The sequence below is a fragment of the Mercurialis annua genome, linkage group LG5 (genome assembly GCF_937616625.2).
Source record: "Mercurialis annua linkage group LG5, ddMerAnnu1.2, whole genome shotgun sequence".
Lineage (NCBI taxonomy): Eukaryota > Viridiplantae > Streptophyta > Magnoliopsida > Malpighiales > Euphorbiaceae > Mercurialis > Mercurialis annua.
The window spans coordinates 49,015,246-49,043,084 of record NC_065574.1 but is presented as its reverse complement, the minus strand read 5'-3'; the positions used below and the strand labels follow the sequence as shown (position 1 = coordinate 49,043,084).

Below are 27,839 nucleotides of genomic sequence, written 5' to 3'. Positions count from 1 at the left end.
CCCGGAAATTGTATATTTTTAGATCAAGTGAGGCCTTAGTGTGACCACTGCAGATTATATTTTTGATCCATTTCTTTCGTCATTTTAGCATTTAGTTTGTCTTTATTTAATAAAAGCAAATTTAGATTTTTTATTTTTTATTTGTTTTTCTTTTATAGAGTTAATTTTCTTAATATACGTTTTCATTTAATTTTTGATGTATTTAACTATTTCCTTCATACATATATTAGTGGAGCGGAGATCTGAATTATTATTAATAAAAAACTATTTTTGATGTTTTCCGATCGGTATCATTTAAAAACCAAATCATTAATTTGTAGTTTAAGATAATCATTGAATGGCGGACATTGAAAGAGTTCTGTTAACGTAATTGAGAAATATTGAAATAATTTTTCATTATTTGATTAATTATTTTTTGCACTTTTTAAATGTGTTTTTATATAATCATTAATCAAATTGTACTTTTAATTTTTTATATTAATGAAATTTTTATTATTAAAGAAACATTTAAAATTAAATAGTGGATATGAGATAATTGTTTCACTAACATCTTTTTTTTTAAATATTATTCACTTTAAGTTGCTCTAATCCTTGGAAATTAGTGGTGTCATTAAGACCAAATTATAATTGCCAGTATGCATTCCACTTAATTTTACACCAATAAGATAAAGTATTAACACCAAATACTTATTATTAGATAATGACTTCTTAGTAGGAACATTAAGTAAAACTAAAATACTTTCTGAAAAAGACCCAAAACATGCACCAACTTAATAATTTACAGACCCACATTTCCTTCTAATTTCCCCATTTGTCCCTGTAAGTACCCCAATATTACCCATGTTCACCATTGAAGCTGCAAAATCAGTAGAGAAAAGATAAGGGTATGAACTGTAGGAATTAACCAGTGCAGCTGCTGCTGAATCTGTCATTAGGGCTTGATCAGATTGAAGAAGGGCAGAATTGGTCATTAAGTTGGTAAAATATGAATTGTCAAATTTGTAAGTGGTTGATGAGTCAAGAGGGGCAAGATTGGAATTTGATGTGTTTTTGTTAGGGCACATAACTTGTAAATTTGTGAGTGCTGAAGAATCAAGACCAGGGTCTGGTTTTCCTGAGCCTTTGAAGTCAAATAATCTGTTCTTGAAGGTGAAGCATTGAGCAAATCCTAGGGTATGAGCTCCTGTAATCAACAAAAGAAAATTATTTTTTAAACGAACCGTAACGGAAGTTTTAAAAAATTAAAATAATTAGGCTTAATCACTCAAAAACCCCTCACTTTTAATTTTTTTTCCAATTCCACCCCGACGTTGAAAATTTGTCAATTTTACGCACTTTTGAATTTTCCGTTTTCAATTGTACCCCAATATTTTAATTTTTGTTAATTTTTTTACTTAAATGATGAAACCATTCAATTAATTAAGTCTAAACATGAAATTAGATTCTTTTTTATTCAAAAAAGTACAAATAAGTCCTTTATTTTTAAAAACTAACTAAAAACCATAATCAAATTAACACTAATTTAAATTCTTAATTAATTTAACTAAATTTAAATAAATTTTAAAAATATACAATTAATATATGCGAGACATGTAGAATGTTTTAAACAAATTTCCAAACGCAAAAGACGTTAATTTAATTTTTCAGGGTACAATTGAAACACAAAAATGCAAAATAGGGTAAAATTGACAAATTTTCAATGTCAGGGTATGATTGAAAAGGGGCTAAAAGGTCGGGGGTTTTTAACATTAGGCCAAATAATTATTTGGGTTGTTCAGTTATTTCGGTAATTAACTGAATAATCAAATATTATTAAGTTACTTATAAAAATAATTATAGAATACATTAATTTTGGTATTAATATCTACTTACCTATAAGTTTTTTTTAAGTTAAGAGGTACAAAAGTAATATTATATATTTATAATTCGGTTGGTTTAGTTAATTTGAACAATTCATGCTAAAAACTAAAACAAACCGAATTAGTCAGTTTTTTTGAAATATTTCATTATAATCAAATTAAATTAATTAAAACTAAATAAAATATATCTTTTAATTTAATTCGACCGATTAATTCGTAATACCGGAACACTACACCCTCCTACCTGAGAGGACAACGACATCCTTTAAACTAAGGCCTTGTGCTACGAACTTGGCAGTGATGTTTTCTAATGAATCGAAAGGTGACGGAAGGTTTTCATTTGCTGCCTTCTGACTTGCAGTTACCGCATCTCGCCTCCCTAACGGAACATTCCAATAAGGTCCTCCAGACTGAACCAGAAAATTGTCAGGATATTCAAATTTACCACAATATTAATGTTTTCGTAATAGCAAAAATGAGTTTAACTAACAATAATTAATAGCTCGATTATCATATATATTATAATTTTTAAATTTTATTTGTCTGATTTTTTAGGAAAAGAATCATTTATGCACCTAAAGTTTTATTCGAGAATCAAGTAAACCTTCAATATCTGGAAAGGTTCAAATATGCCCCTAACGTCTTAAAAGTAAACAACCGGGCTCTCCGATTTTGACAACCAGACCGCCAATGTCTCATTCATGAGTCAGAATGGAGGGTTGATTGTTCACTTTTTAAGATGATAGGGCATACTATTAGAAAACGGAGAATTACCGACGGAAATTTTTTGATTTAACGACGGATTTTAGTCTTTTACCGACGGATTTCAGCATTTAGCGACGGAAAAATCCGATGCTAGAATGCAGTTTTCTAGTAGTATATTGAACATTTCCGGACGTTAAGAGCTCACTTGATCTTAAGGGCATAAATGACTCTTTTTACAGCCAAATATATATTGGACTAGTTTGGAGCATGTGTTGTCTATTTTTTCAAGGAGTGACTCCTCTCAAATCTAAAATTCTTTTTTCCATCAAGTTTATTTGGCTTAGATGTGATCCATCTAAATGAACTTAAAAAAATTGAGAAATTTTAAATTTGAGGGGAGTCATTCTCATTTATCTCATGAAGTCTTTCATGAGTTCTACTCAAATAAGACATTTTTATTATGACACTTCATGACAATACACGCTTTAAAAAAATCGGAAATATATTTAGCAATAGCTAAACAAATATTAAACTAGACTGATAAAATTTTAAAGTATAATATAAATATTTTTCCTTTAAGAAAATATGTATATGATCATGTGAATATTTTTTACCAATACGACAGCTTCTCTTGCTATAAGAGTCAACAGATCAGCACATGAAACAGTGAAAGGGCAAGCTCTTTCAACATCTTCCTTGATGCTGTCGATAACTTCAAATCCTCTTACTGAGTTTCGGTTCGGAAAAGCATTCTTTTCTCCTTTCATTTTCTTTGTGTCATCAAGAAGTACCGACCCGTCACAACCCTACAGAAAATAAAAATTGAAGGCGACAAATGAATATTTCAGATAATACTATTATTGGAGTCTCATTCGACGATTTAAATTTTTAAATAAATTTATTATTTGATATGATATTAGGTTGTATATGATTAAAAAGTTTGCAGTTAGTATAGGATAAATTAAATTAAACAACACGAGACTAATTAAAAAGTTTCCGTGCAACATAGACACAAACGATTACTTACATTAACAAAACAATCGTGAAAATGCAAGCGAAGGAGTGAAGCCGCAATTCTCATGTCGGTCTTCATAGCAGCCCAAACACCATACTTGACAATCATTTCCAAACGAGGGCATGATCGGTCATAAAAGTTGTAGTCAAGTTGCTGCCCGTAATAATAACCAGAAGACACCGGAAGTGTCAAATTCAGTATTACAAAGAAGCAAATGGTGAAGCATGAAATTAGTTTGTGAGCCATTTAGTTGTGCTATGGTGCAGTAAGCTGGTTCTCATGCATGCTCATTTTATAAGCTTAAACCACAGCAAATCGAAATGAGTTCATTGGTTGGTGTTACAAAGTGGCTGACCCACTATGACTATTATATTAACCCTAAATGCCATGACTTAATAGCTAAATGAATCTCCGCTCAATTGTAGTATGACATTTATTTCATTAACAAATTAATTATTTTTTAATTAAATATGAGCATTTCTATAAAGTTTAGTATATATATAATAAATTAAAAGAATAGAAAACCATAACTATTAGGGATAATTACTCATTACCTCCATGAACTTTCGTCCGAAATACTATATTTCCCATAAATTTTAAAAATAGCTATTTCAACTCTGATCAGTTCTATATTTTGGCTAACTATAACCCCCTTTTAAAAGGCGGTTTTAGTAAAGAAAACTCAAATGAGAGCAGAAAAATAATTATTTTTTAAAAATTTATGAGGATAGTAATATGGCGGACATAACCCATTTAGGTAATTATTCCTAACTATTTTGTTAAAGTATATTACAACATGCATATAAAATTCTTATATTAAAAAAAGAAGGGTGTCAAGCTTTTTATTATTCAGGTGTTGAACTATTTTTCCGCAGGACCTCTCCTACGATATCCTCACACGTGGTCGAGTTTAACCATCTAATTCGGGATGAATTGGTGTGGTTCTTCTATACGCCTAGGACACGAGAATATCAAACTATAAACAAAGAAAGACAGGAGAGAAAAGCATATTGACCAATTATGAGGCCAAATTCTTGATTGAGAGGACACCGAAGGCCTCCACCCTTCCATTCGTTGGATCGATAGAGAGGGAAGGAAGAGCTTAACGAAGTATATGCTTCTTTGCATCCACTAAATCTGCTGCCTGCATCTCTAAAGTTTCAACACATCCAATAAGAGTTTTCCTCGTGTGTTAATTCTTCTCCAGCTCAGCAATAGCCAGCTAAGATGCAGCTCATGAACAACAAATTCACAACTGGATAACATGCTTCTGACGCGCCTTTTGTATTGAGAAACAATTTGTTATTCATTATCTATAAATAGAGGTAAATTTTTAGATTTAGTTTGCAAGATTTGTAATCTACAAACTTTAATAAAGCTCTGTTACTCTATTCAAATTATGATATGGTATTAGAGCGGATCCGAGCCCGGGAGATGGGGTTGCCACTGATGTTGCCGCTGCGTTTCAGATTGAGTGTTTCTTCTGTGGTTAACTGTACTGGATGTCCAGTCCCAGCGATCCGGATTGATTTCAGTTTATAAATTTCAAACTCTACTTTGGTTTATCTCAATATTGAATTATTTCTATCAATAATTCAACTTCGATCTCAGATTACAATTTCAATATCAGGTTCTTTCTCATCAATTTCTCTTTTTATTTAATGTTTTATAATCAAATCAATGTTTGATTTAATTTGATTTTTTGTTTCTCGGATTTCTATTCCATTCCTGAGTCATAAATCAGGTCTACTTCTATCAAATTTTTTCGAGTTCCATATTTCGATTCGGTTTTATTATTTCTCATTTCAATGTTGATTTGATTCTCATTTTTATTTCATTCAATATCAGATCAGTTCGTTACTATGTTGACACCAATTTGTTGAGTAAATTGAGTTGTCATTAATTGAGTTTCGTATCTCTAATTCTTTGATTTTTCGTTTCTCACAATTATCATTTTCAGTCAATTTCTTATCTTTTGTTATCATTTGAGTTTTAATCTCAACTTGATTTCTGTTTCAAGGTTTGTTTAGTTTGAGATTATTCAATTTGGGGAAAAACAAATGAAATTTCCAGTTATGCTCATTACGTGTTCTATAAAAGTTCTCAATGGTTATGGGAATGGAACCATTAGTATGACAGTCTTGGAATTTTGATTCATTAATTGTGGATTGGTGTAGAGATTCTATTTGATGGAGAAAAGAAATTTTGTGATCATTGAGATCTTGATTCTTTTTAGTGATGAATGTTTCTTCCAAGTTACAATTGTAATATCAAATTAGAATAAAATAATTGAGTTCACAGTTCATATTTGCCATATGAAAAGAAGATAAATGTCCATAATTCGAGATTGATGGTACATATTTTTCACTTTAAGCTTCAGTGCTACTAAGCGCTACTTTTATCAAACTTGGCAACTATTTCAAGCAAATAAAAGTGGAGTAGATGTAGCAGCAGAATTTTCTAACCAGTTAAACCAAAAAGCTACATATTTTTGGATAAGGCTGCCATTTTGATAGTGCTTGTTTTTATTGGAATATAAGCTTCTTTGTTGCACTAGATTGCTTCTCTAATCAAGCTCGACATATTTGATATCTATGCCTAGCCGGGGGTGTAACAGAGTATATGATTCTCTGCTGCACTAGATTATTTCTGATCAATCTCGGCATATTTGATATCCACGCCTATCTTGAGAGGGGGGAAGGGCGGGGGAGGGGGGGGTATGCTTCTCTACTGCACTAGATTGTTTCTCTATATTCATTGTCTATATAAATAGAGTTGATCTGTCAAAATAAATGGTGAATATCTAATCAAATTGATCATTTTCACACATAATTAAAAAATTTATACGTTCATATAACTCTACAACTTTTAAATAAAATCCTAATTAACATTAGGGAAGCCATTTCTTTTACTCTAATTATATTATAACACTGCAACCGTCTTCTTCAAAAATCTTAACAACTAACCGGCGTCTACGAAGTCCTAAACCAGGGTGTATAGCTGTTGTACTCCATTCAACTTTCAAAGAATTTGTGGTTGGAGACAGGGCGGGTGCCTAGCTCCACTTTACTATTGCTTTGTCAGTGCCATCAATTGAAGGGGAGGGGGATTCATTAAAGAAAAATCATGCAGCTAATTTTGAAGTTGTTTATTCTCATAGAAGGTAAATTTAGAGATAGTAATAAATTTAGATGCTTGGTGATCTACTCCATTGATTAAAAAAAGGTCAAATCCTCAAAAATACTGAACCTCTGCGATTTTTGTTAGTTATGACCAATTTTTTTAAAATTAACAAATATAACACATTTTTGCATTTATGTTCCTTTTATAACCAAATTCGAACCAAATCGATTTTTTGCCAATTAACATGGCAAACATGTATATAAGATTAAAAATGATATTATTACAATAAACTATCAAACATTTGCGTGTTGTGTCACAATAAAGGATTTAGTCAAAATAATAAACCAAACCGATTCAAAAAAATGGCTATAAAAGGAACATGATATGCAAAAATAGATTATATTTGCTAATTTTGAATGATTTGATCATAACTGATAAAAATCGCAAAAGTTTAGTGTTTTATGAGGGTTTGGCCATAAAAAAATATTTATAATTATATGTTTTTACGTTTTATTCTTACTAACAGTAGTGAAGTTTTTTATAAAATTTTTACTCTTTTAAAATGAAGAAAAATGTCAAACTTTTTTTACTATTTTAAAAATCTAACCAAACCTTTAAAAATTGTAAATCTATCCTAGTTTAGTCAATTTGTTGAAAATCTTTAGAATAGATACAATATTTTTTTTAAAAATTAAATTATCTGAATCATATAACATCCTACTAATTGACAACTCTTTTTGTTTAGTTCAATGAATTTTGTTTTTAAAAAATATTTTGTATATAAAATAGAAAACAAATTATTATTTTATATCTTTGTACATAAGATATGAAGAAATTTGTATCAATAATTTATTCTGAAGCAATTGTTATAAGAAATCTCTCCCATTCTCGTGGAGTTTTCTCTCTATACTTTAGTTTTTAAAGTTTAGGGTTTTTATCTTCTCCTTGAAGCTTCCTCCTGGACTTGTTCTGCCTTACTGCTTGTTACTTGGTTTCTATTCCTCTTTTTTGTTCCTGTTTTCTGCGTAGGGTATGGAGGGGGATTTGGATGATATGTGCACTGATCTCAGTCTTACAAAATACGTGTGCATAGCCATCAACCTGGAGGATGTGGTTGATGAAGAGATTGAGACGAAACCAATCTCAGCCTTGTTGGGAAGCTACTCGCAAAAAACCCTTTAACCTAATTCATATGCGGAATGCGCTCACCAGTTCATGGAGGCTGGCTAAGGGTTTCGAGAAGAAGGATATTGGCGACAACCTTTTTGTATGTGAATTTCGTACTAAGGCAGAAAAAGCTAGGATTTTGTGGGAGTCTCCCTCGCACTTTAACAAGCAACTGATTACATTCCAACCAATGGTTGACAACATGCAACATTATAATATCGGATTGCAGCGCTGCCCTATCTAAATCCGTATTTATGACCTACCTTTAAACTATCGGGGGAAGGCTGTGATTAGTAAGATCACTGGAAAGGTAGGGATAACTATTGAGCGGAATGATGAGACTGATGGTCACTAGAATAGGTCTTGTAGGGTTTGTGTGATTGTTGATGTTACAAAACTCTTGATTAGAGGTACGAAGGTTATTAATCCCATGGGTGAGCACTGCTGGATTTCTTTCAAATATGAAAGGATTTAGAATTATTATTACTGTGCGGTTTTCTTGACCATATGTTGGTAGATTGTGAAATAAAAGCTGATGGGATGGATGTAATGAGTGGCCTTATGGCCTTGGTTTGAGATATATACCGAGGAAACACATCTTGATGGGGCAGAAGCATGCCTCTAACCATCCTGATAATGCTAGTAGGAATAGAAGGGACGATGTTGACGAGAATCTCTCTAGTGAAGTTGCTACTACACCGTAGACAAGACGGGTTCTGGATTTGGGAGTGAATTCTTAGGATGATGGATCTGTTAGCGATGCTAATCTGTCAAAAAATAACGCCCAAGCCATAGATACTAATCAGGGTGCTATTTTGTTGAGAAACAGTCCTATTAATTCTGAAAGTGAGGGCTCTGTGGATGTTAATGTTTCGCAGGTGTAGTACCATACATCAAACATAACGCGCACCACACTCCATCAGAGTGGCAAATCAACAAAGAAACGCACGTGAACTCGAAGCAAAGTTCATAGAAGTATTGGGGATGAAGGGGGGAGATAGCGCGAAGTCCGGTGATGTTTCCGAAAAATCCCTTATCGAGGCTCAAATCACTATTGATCTAGATAATCTTTTCTCAAAGCAAACTAGAGATGGGTTGTTGGATAAGTTTGAAACTCCTTAGTTGGAACCTCCAAGGTGCGGAGAATTCTTGGACGGTACGTGCGCTAAAATTCTTTATTAATAATAATTCCCCAATTTTTTTATTTTTAATGGAGAGTAAGCTAATTGATAGTGTGCTAAAAGGAGTTTTCAATTTTTTAATTCCTTTACTATTAACTGTGATGGTAGAAAAGGTGGACTGATTTTGTTTTAGAATAAATCCATTGATTTTGATATTATTAGTTTCTCTAATAATCATATTGCTTTCTCTATGTTTGATATTCCTATAAATGTTAAATGGTATATTATTGGTATTTATGGTTGGCCTGAATAATTAATAAAATTTGTACTTGTGATCTTATGCGACAAGTTTGCTCTGCTAATGACTGGCCACTACTCCTTTTGGAGATTTCAATTTGTGTTTATTTCACTCGGAGAGGTATAGGGGCCGTTTTAGAGAGCAAAGGGAGATTGATGGATTTGAACCGTTGTTAAGGATATCACGAAAATAACAAACCGACAAAACCAAATTTGAAAATACGGGGTATTACAGTTAAAAGATAAATCAAAGACGATATAGATTCAAATAATCTCAAAGGAGAAGAATAATTACTAATCAACCTAATCGAAAAAACCCTTAGGGAAACAAGAAAAAGCAAAGTCATGACCAACTACAAAGAACCTTTCTCTCCACTCATTGTCTAAACAGGGCAAACTAATAACAGATCGACCCTTTCTACCAAGGGCAAAAAACAAAACATCGTCACATCTAAACAAAAAGACAAAATGATGAAACACGTTTACAGAAAAGGACTGCCCCCGAAGCCTACACGCCTCTACGAAAGCGGAGATAACATGAATGGTCCCGAGATAAAGCTCTCCTATAACAATATTTGACTCTCTACAAAGCTCAACGATAAAAGGATCTAGAGGAAATCGAAGACCAGTTACGAGTTGTTCTTCGAATATAACCACCTCCCGAGGTGAACCAGGATACCCAAAGGCCAACATTCGGTTTTCGGGTTTCCTAACCCCATTAATCCGGAAAAAAATATATTTGTGAGAAATATCTAAGATTTTCTCTTGAGAAAGGATAGAGTTTGAAATGGCCATAGAGACGAACTCTACTTTTGCAATTCTAGCTGCCATCAGGCGAGAAATTCAACAAATAGGAAAAAGAAGAATTTAAAAAGTAAGGAAGATCAAAATGAAGAAAAAAAATTTAGAAAACGTGAAGAACACGAAGAAGAAGTTCTGAGAAACAAATAGACAACAAAACAACAACAACGAATAGAAATTATAGATGTACCTGAGATTAAGTAAATAAAAAGTTGAAGTTGAAAATCAAAAACATAAGGTTTAAGAAAGTTATAGGAAAAAAGATGAAGAACAAAAGAATAGAAATGAAGAAAAATTCAAATTTAAAGAAGAAGAAAAAACCTGAATCAATGAAAACTGCACGATGACGACACTTGGCTAAAGAAAATGAAGAACACATGTCGCAAAAGCAAAATATAAAGAAATTCATAATATTCAGAAGACAACACGACTGGCCTATAAAGGAGTTAAAAATGAACAAGGCATCAATACCAAAATTTCAGCTCACTTGCGTGGTGGGGGGGGGGGGGGGGTGTTAGGGGCTAATGATGAAATCCACCATTAAAATAATAGGATCGAGTCGTACAGAATCCACTCACTCGAGTGAATCCAAGGACTCGCTAAAGGCGAAAGCCCAATGATAAAGGCATCCGAGTCCTAGAGACTTCGCCATGCCCAAATACTAAAGAGAGCCCGAATCCCCAGTTAAAGTCGAATCCCTCAGGATTCGGCAAGATCCGAGATCAAGGTCAAAGCGTGTCGCTAGAAATCTATCACGTGGAACTGGAATAGTATCAAGACCATATATTCGGGAATACCTTCCTAAATGAAAGTAAACTCATATCTGCGAAGATCAACCTAATTAGGAAAACATTCCTAAACAAGATTCTAGTTGAATAAGAAATCACTTTTCTATTCAAAGTCTTACTAAACAGGAATCACATTCCTAATCAAATTCATACAATATATTCATCATGCATTTTATAAAGGCATGAGGTATGCCTACAAATACAACTAATTTAATAAGAAAAGACACGCTGCTTAAATCTAAACTGATTTAAGCATCAGAGCGTTAATCGGATAACCACCGTCCGATTAACCATATACTCTCTTTTGTCGTTCGATAAAAGATCAAGAGTCCAAATTCCTTCACGAAGCGCATCTCTTTTCTCTTAAAAAAATATGACTCATATGAATAAAGATAGTATTATCAAATTTATTTATTTATTTTTAATAATTTTGATTTTAAAAATAGCGTCATCAGATATTTATCCATTTTATTTCATTTATTTTTAATTGTTTTCAAATAAAATAATAATATAATTAATGATTTTAATATTCTCAACTTAAATATTAATAAGAAATAAGATATTTAGATTCTTCAAAGTTAGTTTTTTATAGGATTTTACTATAAAAAAAAAACCATATGGCACTAGTGAATATTCTATGAAATGGGCTTGACCTAATTAATCAAAAAGTTGATGCACGTGCTTATGAGAAATACAAAAGTTTAAACCGGACGAATGAGTAGGATCTCATATTGGACAATGACTAACTATGAGCAATTAAGTCAACTTATAGGACAAATCAGAGAGGTTTTATATTTGGAATGGATGTACATGTGTCACTTTCACGTCGGAATATTAATATACTCCCTCCGTCCTACAAATATAGACCATTTAGACAAACACAAAATTTAAGAAAATATAGTTAAATTATTAAAATTAAATTTTTTTATTAAATTTTTCAATTTTATCCTTTTATAATATTTAGATATATAAATAATATATTAATGACTGATTTGTTTATTGATAAATTTTGTATTAAAACATGAAGTCATTAATTCATTTGAGGATAGTTAGGCATATTTATTAGGGTTAGGGGTATATAAGATTTTGAGTGTTTAAGTTGCTTACCAAATTTACAAGGTGGCCTATATTTTAAGACGCCAAAAATAGAAAGGTGGTTTATTTTTATGGGACGAATGGAGTATTAATTATGAAATAATAGTAATATTTTGGAAAAAAAATTTAGATAGACTTAGTGATGTGGTAGACAGAATCTATTTAATTTTTTTAATATTTTATTTTTGAAGATTAGTTTAAACTCCCTCCATTTTTTAGTTGTCCATTTAGTAAAATATATTTATCTCTAATTAATTATCTATTTAAAATTTTAATATAATTTTTAATTATTATCTTCTAAATTTATCTTATTTTAATAAATGACTCTATGAATTAATATACAATATATTTATTAATTACTTGAGTTATATTTATATTTACTCTTATTATTTAAGACAAAACATCCACTATTTTAATATATACAATTTGGGCTAAATAGATAATTAAATAAAAACAGAAAGAGTATTTAGAAATTGTACAACTTGATTTGTATAATGTTGTCTAACCCGTTCTAGTAATAAAATTGTGAGATTAAAGAATAAGGAATAAAAGTTCAACCGAAATTTAACCAGAATTAAATTTTTACTATAAAAATATATACAGTCGACATTCGATATTGTGACTAAATCTAAAATTCTTGTAGTAGATTTTATCATTTTTAATCTTTGAAAAGAAAAACAGTAACATTTTTTAGAGAAATTTTTGCTATACTCAGTCCACCACGTTATTCATGGACTAAGTCTATCATATAATGACACGTCATTAAAATGATGGCAATCTTATAAATTCGTTTATTATTTATTTACACATTTGAATAGTAATATTATAAGATTGCCATCATTTTAATGACGTGTCATTATGTGATAGGTTTAGTACACAGATGACGTGATGGATTGAGTCTATCTAAAAAAATTTCATTTTTATAATGCATTTTATGACGGAGATCAAAAGCAATGCAAATAAAAATAGGCCAAACCCACCTTAAAGTATCATACTTTACAATTTTTGTATACTATTGTCTAAAAATTTATATCCTTTGGTTAAAAAAATATTATCACTAATAATAATAATAATAATCAGCTATAAAGTTTGAAATTTGTTATTTAATATAATATTTTATATTGGAGTACATAAAATTTAAAATATGTACTATATTTAATATTTTAATATTTTTATACTAAAAAATACAAAATGTAACATATGCAAAGAAAATGTTTTGATGAATTTGGTTAAAATTTAATTGGAAGAAGTGAATTCATTTTCTAGAGAATATTCGATTCATATATACACACCAATTTTTTTTGGTACATGTCTCAACTATAAAACGGCACCAATAATTTTTTGAACGAGTTTCAACTATAAGACGGCACTTTTAAATCTTCCACATTCAGACTAATCCTCATTTGAGCTGTGCAAATCCCTTTCAGGAGGCAAACTCTGGCCCCAAATTTTAAACGGCTGAAAATATGAGTACATTTCGAACCCGCAACCTCACTTAAACTAGAAGTGCGCCTTACCGACTCATTTACGCGTTAGTGTTCAACAAATTCATTATTTAACCATGTATAACAAATACAATTTTGATACAAGAAATTGTACTATATAATTCACTTTTCGAAAGTTTATTTTTAGTGACTTGTAAATTTTTTTATTGTAAAAATCTTTTTTTTTAATGTTTGCATGCCATACCTCATTATAATTTAATCTTGTTATTTTTTTAGCAAAACATGCCATTATAGATTCATCACAATTTTATGACAAACCTAACTTTGTCATAATTTTATGATGGAACAAAGAGCATTGTCATCGAAACATTCTATGACAAAAAATGTTTTTTTTATGAATATGACAAAAAATGTTAGTATAAATTTATGATGGAACTTAATTGAATTTAAACTTGCACATAGAAAAATCAAATACATATAAATTTAAATTGAATACGTCCTTATTCGGCTCCAAATCAAGTTTAGGTATAATACATCCAACCTCTCAATAATAATTATTTTATTATTATTAATTTTATTACAGGGAAGAAGTAAAAGAGTTTCAAAAAAAAAAGATTCAATTTAAACAAATACAGTAGCAATTAAGCATTTCAGAATAAGAAATACATCCAAAAATGTCAACCAAAAAGAACATTTACAATTCCTACACAAAACACACTATACTATACACCTCAATTATAAATTATTAAGGAACATACTGCCTATAATCATGTAACTTGCCACAAAAGTTTTCATTGGCTCCAAAACCAATTTTCAACACCAACTAATTGATCAAACTCCTGAATATCCGTTCATTCCACCATTGAAGTAGTCAGAGCTGAAGAACCAATCAGAGGCTTGCCGCGACCGATGGAGAAACCCCTGGTTCCATCTGGCATTCTTGGACCCTTAAATGCATGTTTAGCCGATGCTTCACTTTGCGGAGAGCTAACCGTTTGTGGCGAATGAGCTAGCAGTCCTCGTCCGCCATGGCTTAGACCACGTCCTCTGCCCTTGGCTCGGCCTTTTGCCCATCCTTTCTTCGACGAACCTGAATTTTCGTCAGCCTGGAGATATTTTAACTCATCATTTTGCAGAACTTTAATAGATGACGAGAAGGACAGAGTTTATGTAAGAATTTCTCGGAATTTTCACATTAAGATTATGCAAGTGTCGGGATGATTTATCTTATCAATTCACTTACATTGCTTTCTGTAACAGCTTCCGGGTTGCTCATTGGAGAAGAATCATCATTTGAGTCTGAATTCGCTATATCTTCGTCATCCAAAAGGCCATCAAACTCAGATTTTCTGTTTTTCAGAACAGATTTTGGCTAAAGGATTCAACAATTACAAACTATTAGCCTTTCTGAAGATAATATGATAATTCAATTAACAAAGTTTTTTGTACGTACCGAGCATCTAACCAAAACCCTAACTCGAAGCCCTTTTCTCCAATTCCTTTCGTCAGTCAACTTGTCGACCTGATAAATTTCCAACTTCCATTTTCATTTCAAACACAAAAGAAAGAAAAAATAACAGAATTCACATCTCAGGAACGATCCTGACAATCTTGACATACCGCTTTCTCTGCTGTTTCTGGCCTGTCAAACTCGACAAGTGCATGTAGCTTCAAGACAGGAAGATCGAAAAGTATAATTGATTAATACATATATTTTAAGCACATCATAAAATATGTTGGATACATAGTTGGCAATTATATACCTTGTTGCTCATCAGGAAATCAGTTTTAGTACGGGACGAATTGGATTCTTGGGGATGGCATATTCGGACGGTTCTTACACTGTTAATTGATGGAAATTATTAACATTTTATGCAACAAAGAAGTTAATATAAGAAATTGAAATGTTCAGTTGCAGAATTAACCTTCCAACAACACTGAATATTTTTTCAAGGTTTTGATGAGAATGATCTTCAGGTAAATTCTCCACAATAACAGTACGACACTACAAGATCAAAGTCGAAACAGCTTCATGAGCCAAAATATGTGTAAGTGCCAAAAAACATTTGCCCTATATTTCAATTTGATATCAAAACTTCAAATTTCTATCCAAATAGTAACAAAAATAAGCACGTATTACACTTTTGAGTTTACGAGATAAAATTTTAACACAAGAAATTCGAAGTATATATTGTATTCGGATTTCAAGTCATATATTTTTAAAGATTTCAGATCAAAATGTTTGTGACAAATGACAATCAGTAACATTATATTATAAGAATATATATACTATTACATAAGACGCCGGATCATCAAATAGCTAATATGACGACCAACGTGGCAGCATTTTTTAAATGTATGTTTGGCCATCTATGAAATCGAAAAGTAATGAGGTACCATTGTCCAAATAAAAATTTAACATATTGGTACCATTTTTTATACAAATTAAAATTTTGGTACTACTTTAATACAAATTAAAAAATTTACACCAATTTGAAAAATACGATAAATATTTTTAACCTCGAAATCTAATAGAATTAATTACCTGCAATTCTTCTCTGTCTTTCTCAGTAAAAGGAATTTTACGTTTAACTTTCTTATTGTCTTCACTTACAACCTTCAAACCCCAAAGAAAATATAATATCATTATTAAATGTGAAAGGTGAAAATGAATGGAAAAGGCTAATAAAAAGATTAATAAAAAAAAACTGACAAGTTTTGAAGAGGATTGAAGTGCTTGAGCAAGCAAATGATTGTTATTAACAAGGGACTTCATTTTCTTGGTAGAGGCAATAACAGATATTGGTACTGCAATAAATCCAAATCAGGATCTGAAATGTAAACAATGAATTGAAATTAATTCAGAAATTGGCAATTAATTAGCCTTACCATAGCCTTCAGGATCTTTACTTATGTGTTTTGACATGGATTCATTTGCAAGAAGACTCATGTCACTGAATTGATATTCCACCTATTTTACATATAAAAAAAAATATTAGTTTCATGATATATGATGATCAACTTTTCAAGAAAACTCAAAGTGTCATAATGAATTAACTTAATATGCTTTTGACAATGTTAAAACTTAGCATAAAAAACTCAATCTTTTATTTTTGTCATTTTAAAGCTCAAAGTTATTATTTCACGTCATTTAAGTTATTAAAAACAGCCAAAACGTCATCGATTGGTGAAGAAAAAAAAATACTTCGGTGCTAGAAAATGCCAAAAATAAAAAATTGAGCCTTTTCCGCCAAATTTTAAAAGTTGTGCTTAAATTGCAACAAACACTAGAAATTTAATAAGCCAATAACTCTATCATCTTTAAGAGATAGGTTAGCATGAGACACCACATTATATCGCGAATCGGGTTGAGAATGATAATTTTGTATTTGATCTCGATACTATATTCCACGGAGAAAAGGATAGTATTTTTGTATAAAAATATATTTTTAAAACAAAGTCTTAAAATTTTAAAAATATTTTTAAAAATAAAAAAGAAATAAGTTTCGGTGCAACATATCGAGAATTAGTTTATAGATAAAAAGACTCCAGAATATATATTAAATCCGATTTTCTCAAAGCAAACAATGATGGTAAAATGACATGAAATTGCCGATAAAGAATAGCCCTACGAGCCAATAGTTTTGAATTATTCTTCAAATTCCTAAGCGAAATCAGTAACATTCAACCATTAATACAATTCTGAAATAGGAGATAAATAATAAAAGAAAACCCTGAATCAAGAAATTGCATCAAGAACAGAAAAAAACAATCAAAAGAACCTGTTTAAGAATCTTTTGACGAAGATCATCCGTAAGAATAACCGATTTATTAGAAGAATTCGGCGAAACAGGATCATTCGGATTAGAGATCAAATAAGTAGCAGCTGCTGCAGCATTATGAGGATCTTGATCACCAACCAAGAACCAATCCGACCCACCATTTCCACCAACATAATGAAAACACGGATAATAATAACCCGAAATCGGCATCTGCGTCGTCTGATTACGCGATCTCGGCACGAATTCAGGCGCTTGAGCATTAAATTTGAAGGAAACACTCTCATTATTATGATCATCACTTCGTTTTATTGACGATTCATTAGTTTCGTGTTCATGTTCGTGTTCGTGTTCGTCATGAATCTTTATTACAAGCTGTGGCTGTGCCATGGTTGTGTGTTTTGGTTTGTTATTTTTGTGAATTTGTATTTTATCTCCTGAAGATTAGTAACTGTAATTTGTATGATATTGAATCCACAATTGGCGCCCAGGTGGTGAGCTTTTATTAAAAAAATTTGCTGTTGTTATTACAAAAGACCGTTGCTTGAGGGTTTGACCCATTATTTCAGGCCATTTCCCACTATTTACCTTACTCCCCTTTTCTGTATTTACTATTTATCCATACTCTCTCTCTCTCTATGCTATTTTAAAACCTTTTTTTACATTTAAATATAATATAATAAAATTATTTTCAAATATTTTTTAGTGGCGTAATCAAAAAATTTATTCAAGCGAGTTTTTTTTTAAATTAAACAATACTTTATTCGACTATTTTCTAGACCAAACGAAATGTTGATTTATTTTAAAAAAAATTAAACCGATTGATATTATTGTTTGACTTTCTTTTTAGTTTTTTTAGATTAGACGACATATGTCATCTGACTCAAACTATTATCGATTATCTTTAAAATAATTATTCAGTACTCATCGATTTCTAACATTTCATAACCGGAATGGAGCGACCATCCAGACAACCCTAGTTAATTATGCCTCTGGTTTTATCACAAAGATATAAATACTTTAAAAAACTATTAGTATTTTTCAATAGTAATTCATTATTCCTTCTTATTTGTAAGTATTAAGATGATTGTTTTAAATTTAATATAATTAAGGTAATAAAAGGTGCAAAAGATTCTTGTAATTTTTTTAAAATTACATACAGCTCCTCTAACTTTTTGGAAAACTACAAGAGACACATCAATAATTAATTAACTGGCGTTTCTAACTGTGATTAACAAAAGGCGTTTATTTTTTCAATTTAAAAAAAATTAGAGGGCTTAAATGGCCCAAAATTAAATTAAAAAAGCATTTTATACTTCCTGAAAAACTATACGAGTTTTTTTGCACCTCTTAACTGTAATTATAATAGCCAAAAAATTGTAATTTTTAAAATTCGTGAAGAAAATGGTAATTTTAGTCTACCTTTAAAGGTTATCCATTATAATATATAGATATATCAATTATTAATTTAGTTAATGTTATAAAATTCACCAATTTTATATGTTTTTTCAATTTAATCATACCTTTTAAAACCTTTCATAAAGATATATTAGCTTTCATTTTTTTTCAAATTCATACACGGTGTTGACATGACATTCATTTATTAATTAAAAATTACCTCTACCTTATCAAATTCACCAATGAATAAATATCACCTCAGCACCGTGCATAGATTTGAAAAATAAAATAAAAGTTGATGGATATTTATGACAAATTTAAAACGCATGATTAAATTTAGAAAACTTGTAAATTTAATAAATTTTTATAACATTGTCCCTTAATTTGATATTTTAATGACATTGTCTCTTAATTTTAACCACTAATTTGTTGGACAAAAATATTTGAGCAAATTACTATGAGACTCTTCACATTTGTATAATTCACACTTTAATCTCTCCTATTTGAAAATTAAATGATATGGTCTCACTTTTGTGTTCGTCAACAGTTTAGTCCCTCCGACCGTTTTTGGTGTTAATCAATGGAGTTAAAAGACTTAAGGGGCAAATTAATTTTCAAACATGAAAGACATAATCGTTCACAAAAAGAAAAGTGAGGGACAAAATTGTTGAAAAAAATAACAAAAAAAGGAGATCATATGGTTTCATTGATTCAGTTGACTAATATAAAAATGAACGAACGTACATTGTAAATCATTAAGTGAACAAAAATAAGAGATTATATCGTTCGATTTGCAAATAAACGAGATTAAAATGGTAATTATGACAAATGCTTCCTAATAATTTGCTCAAAATATTTTAATCAAACTGTAAAAATAATATTTTATCCAATATTCTCAGCATTTTAAATACAGATTGAAGTTGGGCGAGCGGGGATAGCACTGGGGTTGGCAAAGAAACAAGATCCTTTGCTGGTTTTGGATCCAAGAGAGAAGCCAAGAAATTAAAAATGGGTAATTTTCACAAATCCCTCAAAATGGGACTTCATTGACATTTATACCTCATCAAAAAATAATAAGCAGAAATCTCCCAAAAAAAGTTAAAACTTTACGCAAATCTCTTATAACCCAATATTAGCTGTTTTTATAGTATAACTGGACAATTATGCCCTTTCTTGTCATTGAACCAGAGAAGAAGAAATTGCAGTAAGAATTCAACGCGACCATCTCGAAGACCTGCTTCTGCGTCGCCGACCAGGACGATAAGAAAATAGGAAAGAGAGCTTGAATTATTTACTTGTATAAGGACGATCGCCGGCGGCGATCCGACCGTTTAGGTTTTACAGAAATTGGAAAGAAAGCTTGAATTGGAGATTGCAGTGTTGTTTGATGGTGGACGATAAGGAATTGCAGACATGGACTTTTTCAACAATTGCCTTCATATTATTTACTTGTATAATTATATATATAATTTATAATTTTTAACACTTTATAAAGATTTTTCTGATCTTGTTTTTGGCTTGCTAATTTTTTATATATATTTTTGATTGTTGTCTTACAGTTTACAGACAAAAGTTAAATTATAGTTGTTTGTAATATCAATTGCTAGTTACTATTTTTTGAATTGAAGATTATAAAGAGAACCAAGAGTGTTTCACATAAATAGCTTCATAAATCTGTTTAACTATTTTGGAGGTCTACTACTGATTTAATTGTTTAGATTTTAGTCTTTTTTCAGATTTTCTTTTGGTTATTTTCTACTCTTTCACCAATTTGAATATGAATGTTTGTACTCAAAGTTATGATGTCATGCTTTGAATTGTTAAAATACCTTCATAAAGTAGAATGTTGGAGGTAATTTGTACATGAACTAGACATTATTTCTCATGGGTCTGTACTATCTAATGTTAATGAACAAACTGTTCAAAGTCTTAACATGTGCAAGGTTGTTGATAAATTCAATTTTTAATTAGAAAAAGAAACAAATTAAAATGAATGCTTTTAAGTAAATAGTGTGGTTCATGACGGTTGGAATTTGAAAGCAATTTGAGCACAATAAAATGAATGCTTTTAAGTCTAACTTTACATGAAAAAAATCTAATTTGATGAAGACATTATCTTTGATGTTTTAATATATGGAATTTATATTAAGTTCACTACAAATTTATTTTAGATTAGTTTAATTTAAATTACATTGAATTTATATTAAGTTTACATTGAGTTTGTATTAAGTGACATTGAGTTGATTTTGATTTTATATTAAGTCTATAATTATATTCACACCGACCACCGCAAAATTATATTAAATCTATGATTTTGAGTTTACATCAATATAGTTCAGTTGATATAGGTTCACATAAGGTTCACATAAGGTCGATTTTTAATTTTATACACTGTCAAATACATTTCAATTCGTATATTATACTTAATCTCAAAATTCTCTCAATATAAAATGTCAGTTTAAATTGTAAAGAACAGCAAGATAATTTTTATTAAAAATTGAATTAAGTTAGCAGTTGATATAGGTTCACATCAGGTTTACATTAGGTTGATTTTGGGTTATATAGGCTGTCAAATATATTTCACTTAAAAGAAATATTCAATTTGTATGTTACTCTAAATACCAAAATTCTCTCAATATAAAATGTCAGTTAAAATTGTAAAGATCAGCAAGATAAATTTTATTAAAAATTGAATTAAGTTAGTTCAGTTGATATAGGTTCACATTAGGTTTACAACAGGTTGATTTTGGGTATATAGACTGTCAAATATATTTCACTTAAAAGAAATATTCAATTTGTATATTATACTAAATCTCAAAATTCTCTTAATATAAAATGTCAGTTAAGATTATTAAGAGCAGAAAGACAAATTTTATTAACAATTGAATTAAGGTAGTTCAGTTGAAATAGGTTCACATCGGGTTGATTTTCGGTTTTATAGTATGTCAAATACATTTCACTTAAAAGAGATATTCAATTTGTATATTACTCTAAATCTTAAAATTATCTCTTTATAAATGTAATTTAAGACTGTAAAGAATAACAAGACAAAATTTATTAAAAATTGAATTAAGGTGAGTCAGTTAATATAAGTTCATATATGGTTCACATCAGGTTGATTTTCAGTTTTATAGACTGTCAGATACATTTCACTTAAAAGAGATATTTAATTTGTATATTACACTAAATTTTACAATTCTCTCTATATAAAAAATATTTAAGATAGTAAAGAGCAGTAAGATAAATTTTATTAAAAATTGAATTAAGATAGTTCAGTTAATATAGGTTCACATCCGGTTCACATCAGGTTGATTTTTGTTTTTTTTTTTTACTATTTTCATCATTTATGAGTTACATATCATGTGTGCAATACACATTACACATAAAAAAATTCAAAAATAATCTTAACAATTATTTTATTTTATAAATTAATGAAATTAATAATTTAAGAATTTCAATATTTTATTTTCTAAATATCTGAAATTAAAATTGAAATCCTTCATTCAGTTGTGATGTGTTAATAAAATTAAAATTTTAAAAACCAAATAAATTATAAAATAAAAGTTGGGAACCTTTTTACACATTTCATCATTTGTGTTCATCTTGTTCCTCTGGCAGGTACAAGAGTACAGATGCATAAAAGAGCAACAACACAGGTGGAGAAGAAATTCTATTTTCGAACCCACTAATCCAGATCTCAAAACCACAATTAAATCAAGCAATTCAAATATTTATCCCTGCGAAGATTAATTCTATTTTCAATGAGAATCCCCGACGACGGCAATAATAGAATCGTTAATAGCAAGCAGCGACTACCGGTGTTCTGACTACAAACCGCCTACCAAAAGTCCGGCGTTCTGGCTTCCAACCACTGGAGGTTCGGCCACCGGCAGTCTGGCCGTAATAAATTAAACCACGGACTGATAAAACATATAGAAAGTAAAGGTTACAGAGAAGAGAAGAGAAGAGATGGAATATAATTAGGTGTCGTGCGTACATTGATTTCGATGTGAGTGTGTATTGAGGGCAAACTTGGACTAAAATTATAGTCAGGTACTCAAGAAAATAGGTTTTAAAAAAAGAGAGATTTTTGTAAAAAAATAATTTGTGAGTCACTAACGTAAACTTTTCAATTTTTGGGTGATTTGGTGTAATTTTCTCATTAAAAATATACGTGGGCTAAATTTCGGTATCGTGAGCAAAACTAAAAGAAAAATTATAAAAACAGAAAAAAAACAGAAAAAAAATTATAAAAACACATACTGCTTAAAAATTTATATCTAAAACTTAAAAAATTTACAAAAATATGAAATACATTTTTAATTTTCACGTACTGTATCAGTATATCAGGGATCTATTGATAATGTATAAAATATGTATCAAACATATATCAAACATATATTTTTTCTAGTTAAAAAGCTAAGTAAATTATGTAAAGTTTTTTTAATTTTTAGATACAATTGAATTTTTTGACTAATTACGTATTTTTGTAAATTAAGTGATTTTTTAGGATAGTTTGTAGTTATGTCAAAATTAAATTATTTTCAGAAAACTAGATAAAATTATTTATAAAAAATAAATTGAAATAATATCACAAAGATATAAAGTTTAATTTAAATCGTAAAAAAAAATGAATTTTTAACACTGTTAGGCTTAGTTTAAAAAATTTAATTTTTTTGTAATGGTTTGAACAATGGTCTCATTGCATTTCATGAATGACTGTATAGAGTGTGTATATATATATATATATATATATATATATATGAGATAAATATAAGGTTAATAATTTACAACTAATTATCAATTTATCTTTACATTTCTAAATTATTTAATTATTAGTTCTAGAAATTTAATGGATAATGATTAAATATTTAACGACTACTTCTAGAATTTGCATTTACATGTACGGCTTTCCTTATCTAGTCATAATAAAAAGCCTGGTAAATAAAATGAACTTCTCATGAATATGGCTTAAATTCTCTTTCTGCAAATTTTTAAGTGTTTTTTTACAACGGTTAAAAACATTAAGGAATCAATTATCCAATGAAAAAATTTGTACTATTAAGGAGTTTATAATATGCTTATTGTCTCTTGGCAAGAAAGGAATCAAATGCCATGCTTTGCTTTCTCGTAAATTAATTCCATATTGTATATATTTTACTATGTATCAGTATCGTTTCTTATATATGTTATTATTACATGATCATCATTTTATGTTGAAAAAACTGTGCTTGAGATTAGGACAATGTCAGAAGCAAGAACCTGGGTAGTTGAGTTGTCTAATGAACTCCACAATATGGAAGCAGACACAAGCATGGAGACGGATCGGTGGAGAAAAAGCTCAATCTACAAAGTTCCGGTGAGTATTTCGGACTTGAATCGGAAAGTTTATATGCCACAAATGGTCTCGTTCGGTCCGTATCATTATGGAGAGGTACCTTTGTTTCCAATGGAGGAGCACAAGAGAAGAGCGCTGCTTCATTTCCTTAAGAGGGCGAATAAGCCGTTAGAAGTATTTTGTCGAAGCTGTAGCTGAAGTAGTGCAATGTTTAAATGACTCTTATTATGAAATTAATGAGCAATGGAGGCTTGATCATGATAGATTTGTGCAGCTGATGATTGTTGATGGATGTTTTATGCTCGAAATTCTACGAGTCGCTAATGGCGTAATCGATGATTATGCTGCGGATGATCCCATTTTCGGTAATCGTGGGAGATATTCTGTTCTTCCATATATTAGGGTTGATATGTTGATGCTTCAGAATCAACTGCCAGCTCTGGTTCTTTACAAATTGTTAGCAGTTGAATCTGGAAAAACAGTAAGTACAAATATACTTGGCTTGGCTTAATCATCAAAAAATACTTAATCTTCCCGATTTTTTTCGTTTATAGCTCACACTTTCAAAATCTTAAATTTTAGTCCATTTTTCATTTTTCAGTTTCAATTATAGCCAATTGCTCAAATTTAAGTGGAAAAAAAAACTCAATATACGCTTCATATTACTTCATATATAAAATATTTGATGGCAAAATGATAAATTAGAAAAATTTGATGCAATATGAACGATATATTTAAACTTTTTTCACTTTAATTTGAGTATTTGGCTATAATTGAAACTGAAAAATAAAAAGTAGGCCAAATTAAAGATTTTGGAATTTAAGGTCATAAACGAAACAAATCGAAAAGATGGAGTATTTTTTATGATTAAGCCAATATACTTTTATAAAGTGTAGTATTTGAATTAAAATGAATTAATTTCTAATTGTAAGAAAAATATTATAAGTAGAATGGGACTTTGTTTTTTTTTTTTTTTCATGCATGAAGGATGAAGAACTTATCAACAAGCTCATACTCAAATTCTGCTTTCCGGATTCTCCGGTAGTACCCGTAGGCAAATGCTTGCACGTACTAGATATTTACAGGAAGATACACATTTTTGAATGCAAAATGAAGAGCACAGATGCAGTTGAACGATCAAGTAGACCGAGGTTTATATATACCGAAATTAACTTATCTGCAACGTATTTGAGTGATTCAGGAATACGATTCGAGAAGAGTAAAACAAGAAGCATAAAGAGCATTTCCTTTCGGTCTGGAGTTTTGAAGCTTCCGGTCATGGTATTTGATTTGCAAACAGAGCGGTTGATGCTTAATCTCATGGCATTTGAGTGGTGCCATTCCGGTATATCAATTGAAATGACTGAATACATCTGCTTTATGTACTATTTGATTCGAAATGAAAGTGACGTTGCGCTCTTACGTTCCCATGGTATTATCCAAAATTATCTAGACATTGATAGAGATGTTGTTCGACTACTCCGTTCTATTTCGAGGGATAGTGTCCTTACTACGGATAGCAACTTATATCATGTCCGCCTTATGGTAAACGACTACTGCACAAGGCCTCGGAACAAGTTTCGAGCCTATATGGTTTCTAACTACTTCAGAAATCCTTGGGCTGTCGTTAATCTTATAGCAGCAGTTGTTCTTTTCTTCCTAACAATTGCGCAGACTATATTTACAGTCTATCCTTACTACCGCTCCAATGAACCTCCACCGCGCACCCATTAGTTGAATCTCCATCGTATCTTTCTTCTTTATGCTAGAAGTAATAAATCTGAATCTTAGGAAACATCTCTTAGTTTGAAGAAGTGAAAAAATTGTAATCTATGTATCCCTTAAACGATGAAAAAAAATGTTACTTTTGATGTTCTGAAATGATAGAAAATATATTACTATGTTTAATGTTAGTTAAAGATAAAATTGTTAGAATAATCTTTTATGTCTTATTATATAAGTCTTAAATTGTAAAGTGTTTATTATGGCTCAAAAAATGAAATTGTAAATGAGGGTTAAATAAGTGTAATATTTAATAAGTAAAATGAACTATCTTCCCATAATTTTAGCCTTTTGCAAGTATATCACAATTTTTTTAATCTTGTCTAATTGGTCCATCATTTTTTTGTTTTTTACCAAATATACTCATAACTCGTTCTGATTTGATGTGACGCAATGTTTTTCCTCTACAAATACAAAATTTATCCTACGTGACGCATATAAGTTTGCGACATATCAGCTCCAAATTAATGAGTCGTGGATATATTTGGCAAAAATGTAAAAGATGATGGATCAAATTGATAAGATTTAAAGATCATAATATATTTGGCAAAAATATTAAAATTCGGATAGATAAATTCATTCCCTATTTAATACATGGACTTTTGATTTTGTATATAACTAATTGATGTAGCGGAAGTCACCAATAAGCACAATTGCCATTATTTATGCTTGATTGCTCAAGAATTTCTTGTAGCTGCATTTTGCTGAAAAGGTCTCCAAGTTTGGAGCGGACTTAGCTATGGCGTCGGCCTCCGCGTTTTGCTCTCGTGGGATCTGTATGATTTCTCATTGTCCTCATTGTGTTTCCAGTCTTTGAAGGATCTTCATGACTTTCACCAAGTATTCCACCATTCTAGTCTTTTTAGCCTAATACTCGCCTTTGACTTGATTTACCACTAGCTGGGAATCGCTATAGATTTTTAGGATTTCCGTTTTCACCTCTAATGTCAGGTCGAGCCCGGCGATTAGGGCTTCGTATTGGACGACGTTACTGCTTGCATCGAATCAGATTTTTACTCCATATTCGATCTTGAATTTTATATTACGTAATATTATTAGAAAATTTGCCTCCCTACTTTTTTTCTTCTAAACATAATGATACTCGCATAGCATCTCTACACCAAAAAACAAAACAATCGCAAAAATCCTAACAGTTTCCTGTTAGTTTATGCTAGTTTCTTATTATGCGCCTCATTCATTTGGGACCTGAGTAACTGTTTTTCTTATTTTTATACCTTCAGGTTCTCATAGTGCTCAAAAGTTTTACGTTCAATCAGTTTCCAACCATGGTGGAAACATTATGAACAAATTAATCCTTCATAATCCGACTTCCAAATTCTGCCATTTCGGGCGTCTCCACCACCACACAACCACTCCTTCCACCGCCATTTCTTTATCTGAGGCTAACCCTCTTCACATTCTATGGCATTACCAAATCCTCGACCCGGACAGCGATATTGTCACGTACTGGAACTACATTTTCCTTATCACCTCTATCATCGCGCTTTTTATCGACCCTCTTTTTTTCTTTCTCCCCTATGCAGACGTCGATGGCGTTTGCTTGACCAACGACAACAGCCTTGCCGTGTTGATCACGTATTTTTGGCGTTTGCTTGAATGCTTCTTGCCATTTTTCGTTCCAGTGAAATTTTTGTGTGCCTTTAAGAGCTTTGAAGAATGGTAGACATCCTTTTGCCGAGCAAGAGATGAACCTTCCGAGGGCAGTGATTCGCCCGTTGAATTTTTGAACTTCATTTATGTTCTTGTGCGGTTTCATGTCCATGATTGCTCTAATCTTCTCAGGGTTTGCCTCTATTCCTCTTTGGGATATCATGAATCCCAAAAACTTTCCTCCTTGCACTCCGAATGCGCATTTGTCTGGGTTCAGCTTCATTCCGAACTAAATCAAAATTTTGAATTTTTCCTCCAAATCTCTCGCGTGACTTTCAGCGTTTTCGCTTTTGATGATTAGATCGTCTACAAATACTTTGACTCGCTTTCCAATTTCGTCTTTGAATATGAAGTTCATCAGCCTCTGATAGGTTGCTCCTGCATTCTTCAGCCCGAAGGGCATTGTCGTATAGCAATAGGTTCTGCCCTCCGTGATAAACGACGTTTTGCTTGAT

The 27,839-nt window shown here is 30.8% G+C and overlaps 2 protein-coding genes and 1 pseudogene across 2 annotated transcripts; 1 reads left to right on the top strand and 2 right to left on the bottom strand.

Moving 5' to 3' along the window:
* Nucleotides 1-666: 666 nt before the first annotated feature.
* On the bottom strand, nt 667-3,852 carry LOC126680822 (peroxidase 10). Its single transcript, XM_050376039.2, has 4 exons — nt 3,592-3,852; nt 3,179-3,370; nt 2,104-2,269; nt 667-1,183 (listed from the first exon to the last, which is right to left on the bottom strand). The coding sequence occupies exons 1-4, from the start codon at nt 3,823-3,825 to the stop codon at nt 771-773; spliced, it is 1,005 nt and encodes a 334-aa protein (XP_050231996.1). The 5' UTR covers nt 3,826-3,852; the 3' UTR covers nt 667-770.
* A 10,163-nt stretch (nt 3,853-14,015) lies between these two features.
* On the bottom strand, nt 14,016-17,712 carry LOC126680820 (la-related protein 6C). Its single transcript, XM_050376037.2, has 10 exons — nt 17,199-17,712; nt 16,306-16,387; nt 16,130-16,224; nt 15,962-16,033; nt 15,342-15,421; nt 15,180-15,258; nt 15,037-15,084; nt 14,870-14,938; nt 14,660-14,788; nt 14,016-14,522 (listed from the first exon to the last, which is right to left on the bottom strand). Exons 1-10 carry the CDS (start codon nt 17,583-17,585, stop codon nt 14,268-14,270), a joined length of 1,296 nt encoding a protein of 431 aa, XP_050231994.1. The 5' UTR covers nt 17,586-17,712; the 3' UTR covers nt 14,016-14,267.
* Nucleotides 17,713-23,803: 6,091 nt separating this feature from the next.
* On the top strand, nt 23,804-25,994 carry LOC126680819 (UPF0481 protein At3g47200-like; annotated as a pseudogene).
* The last annotated feature ends 1,845 nt before the right edge of the window (nt 25,995-27,839 follow it).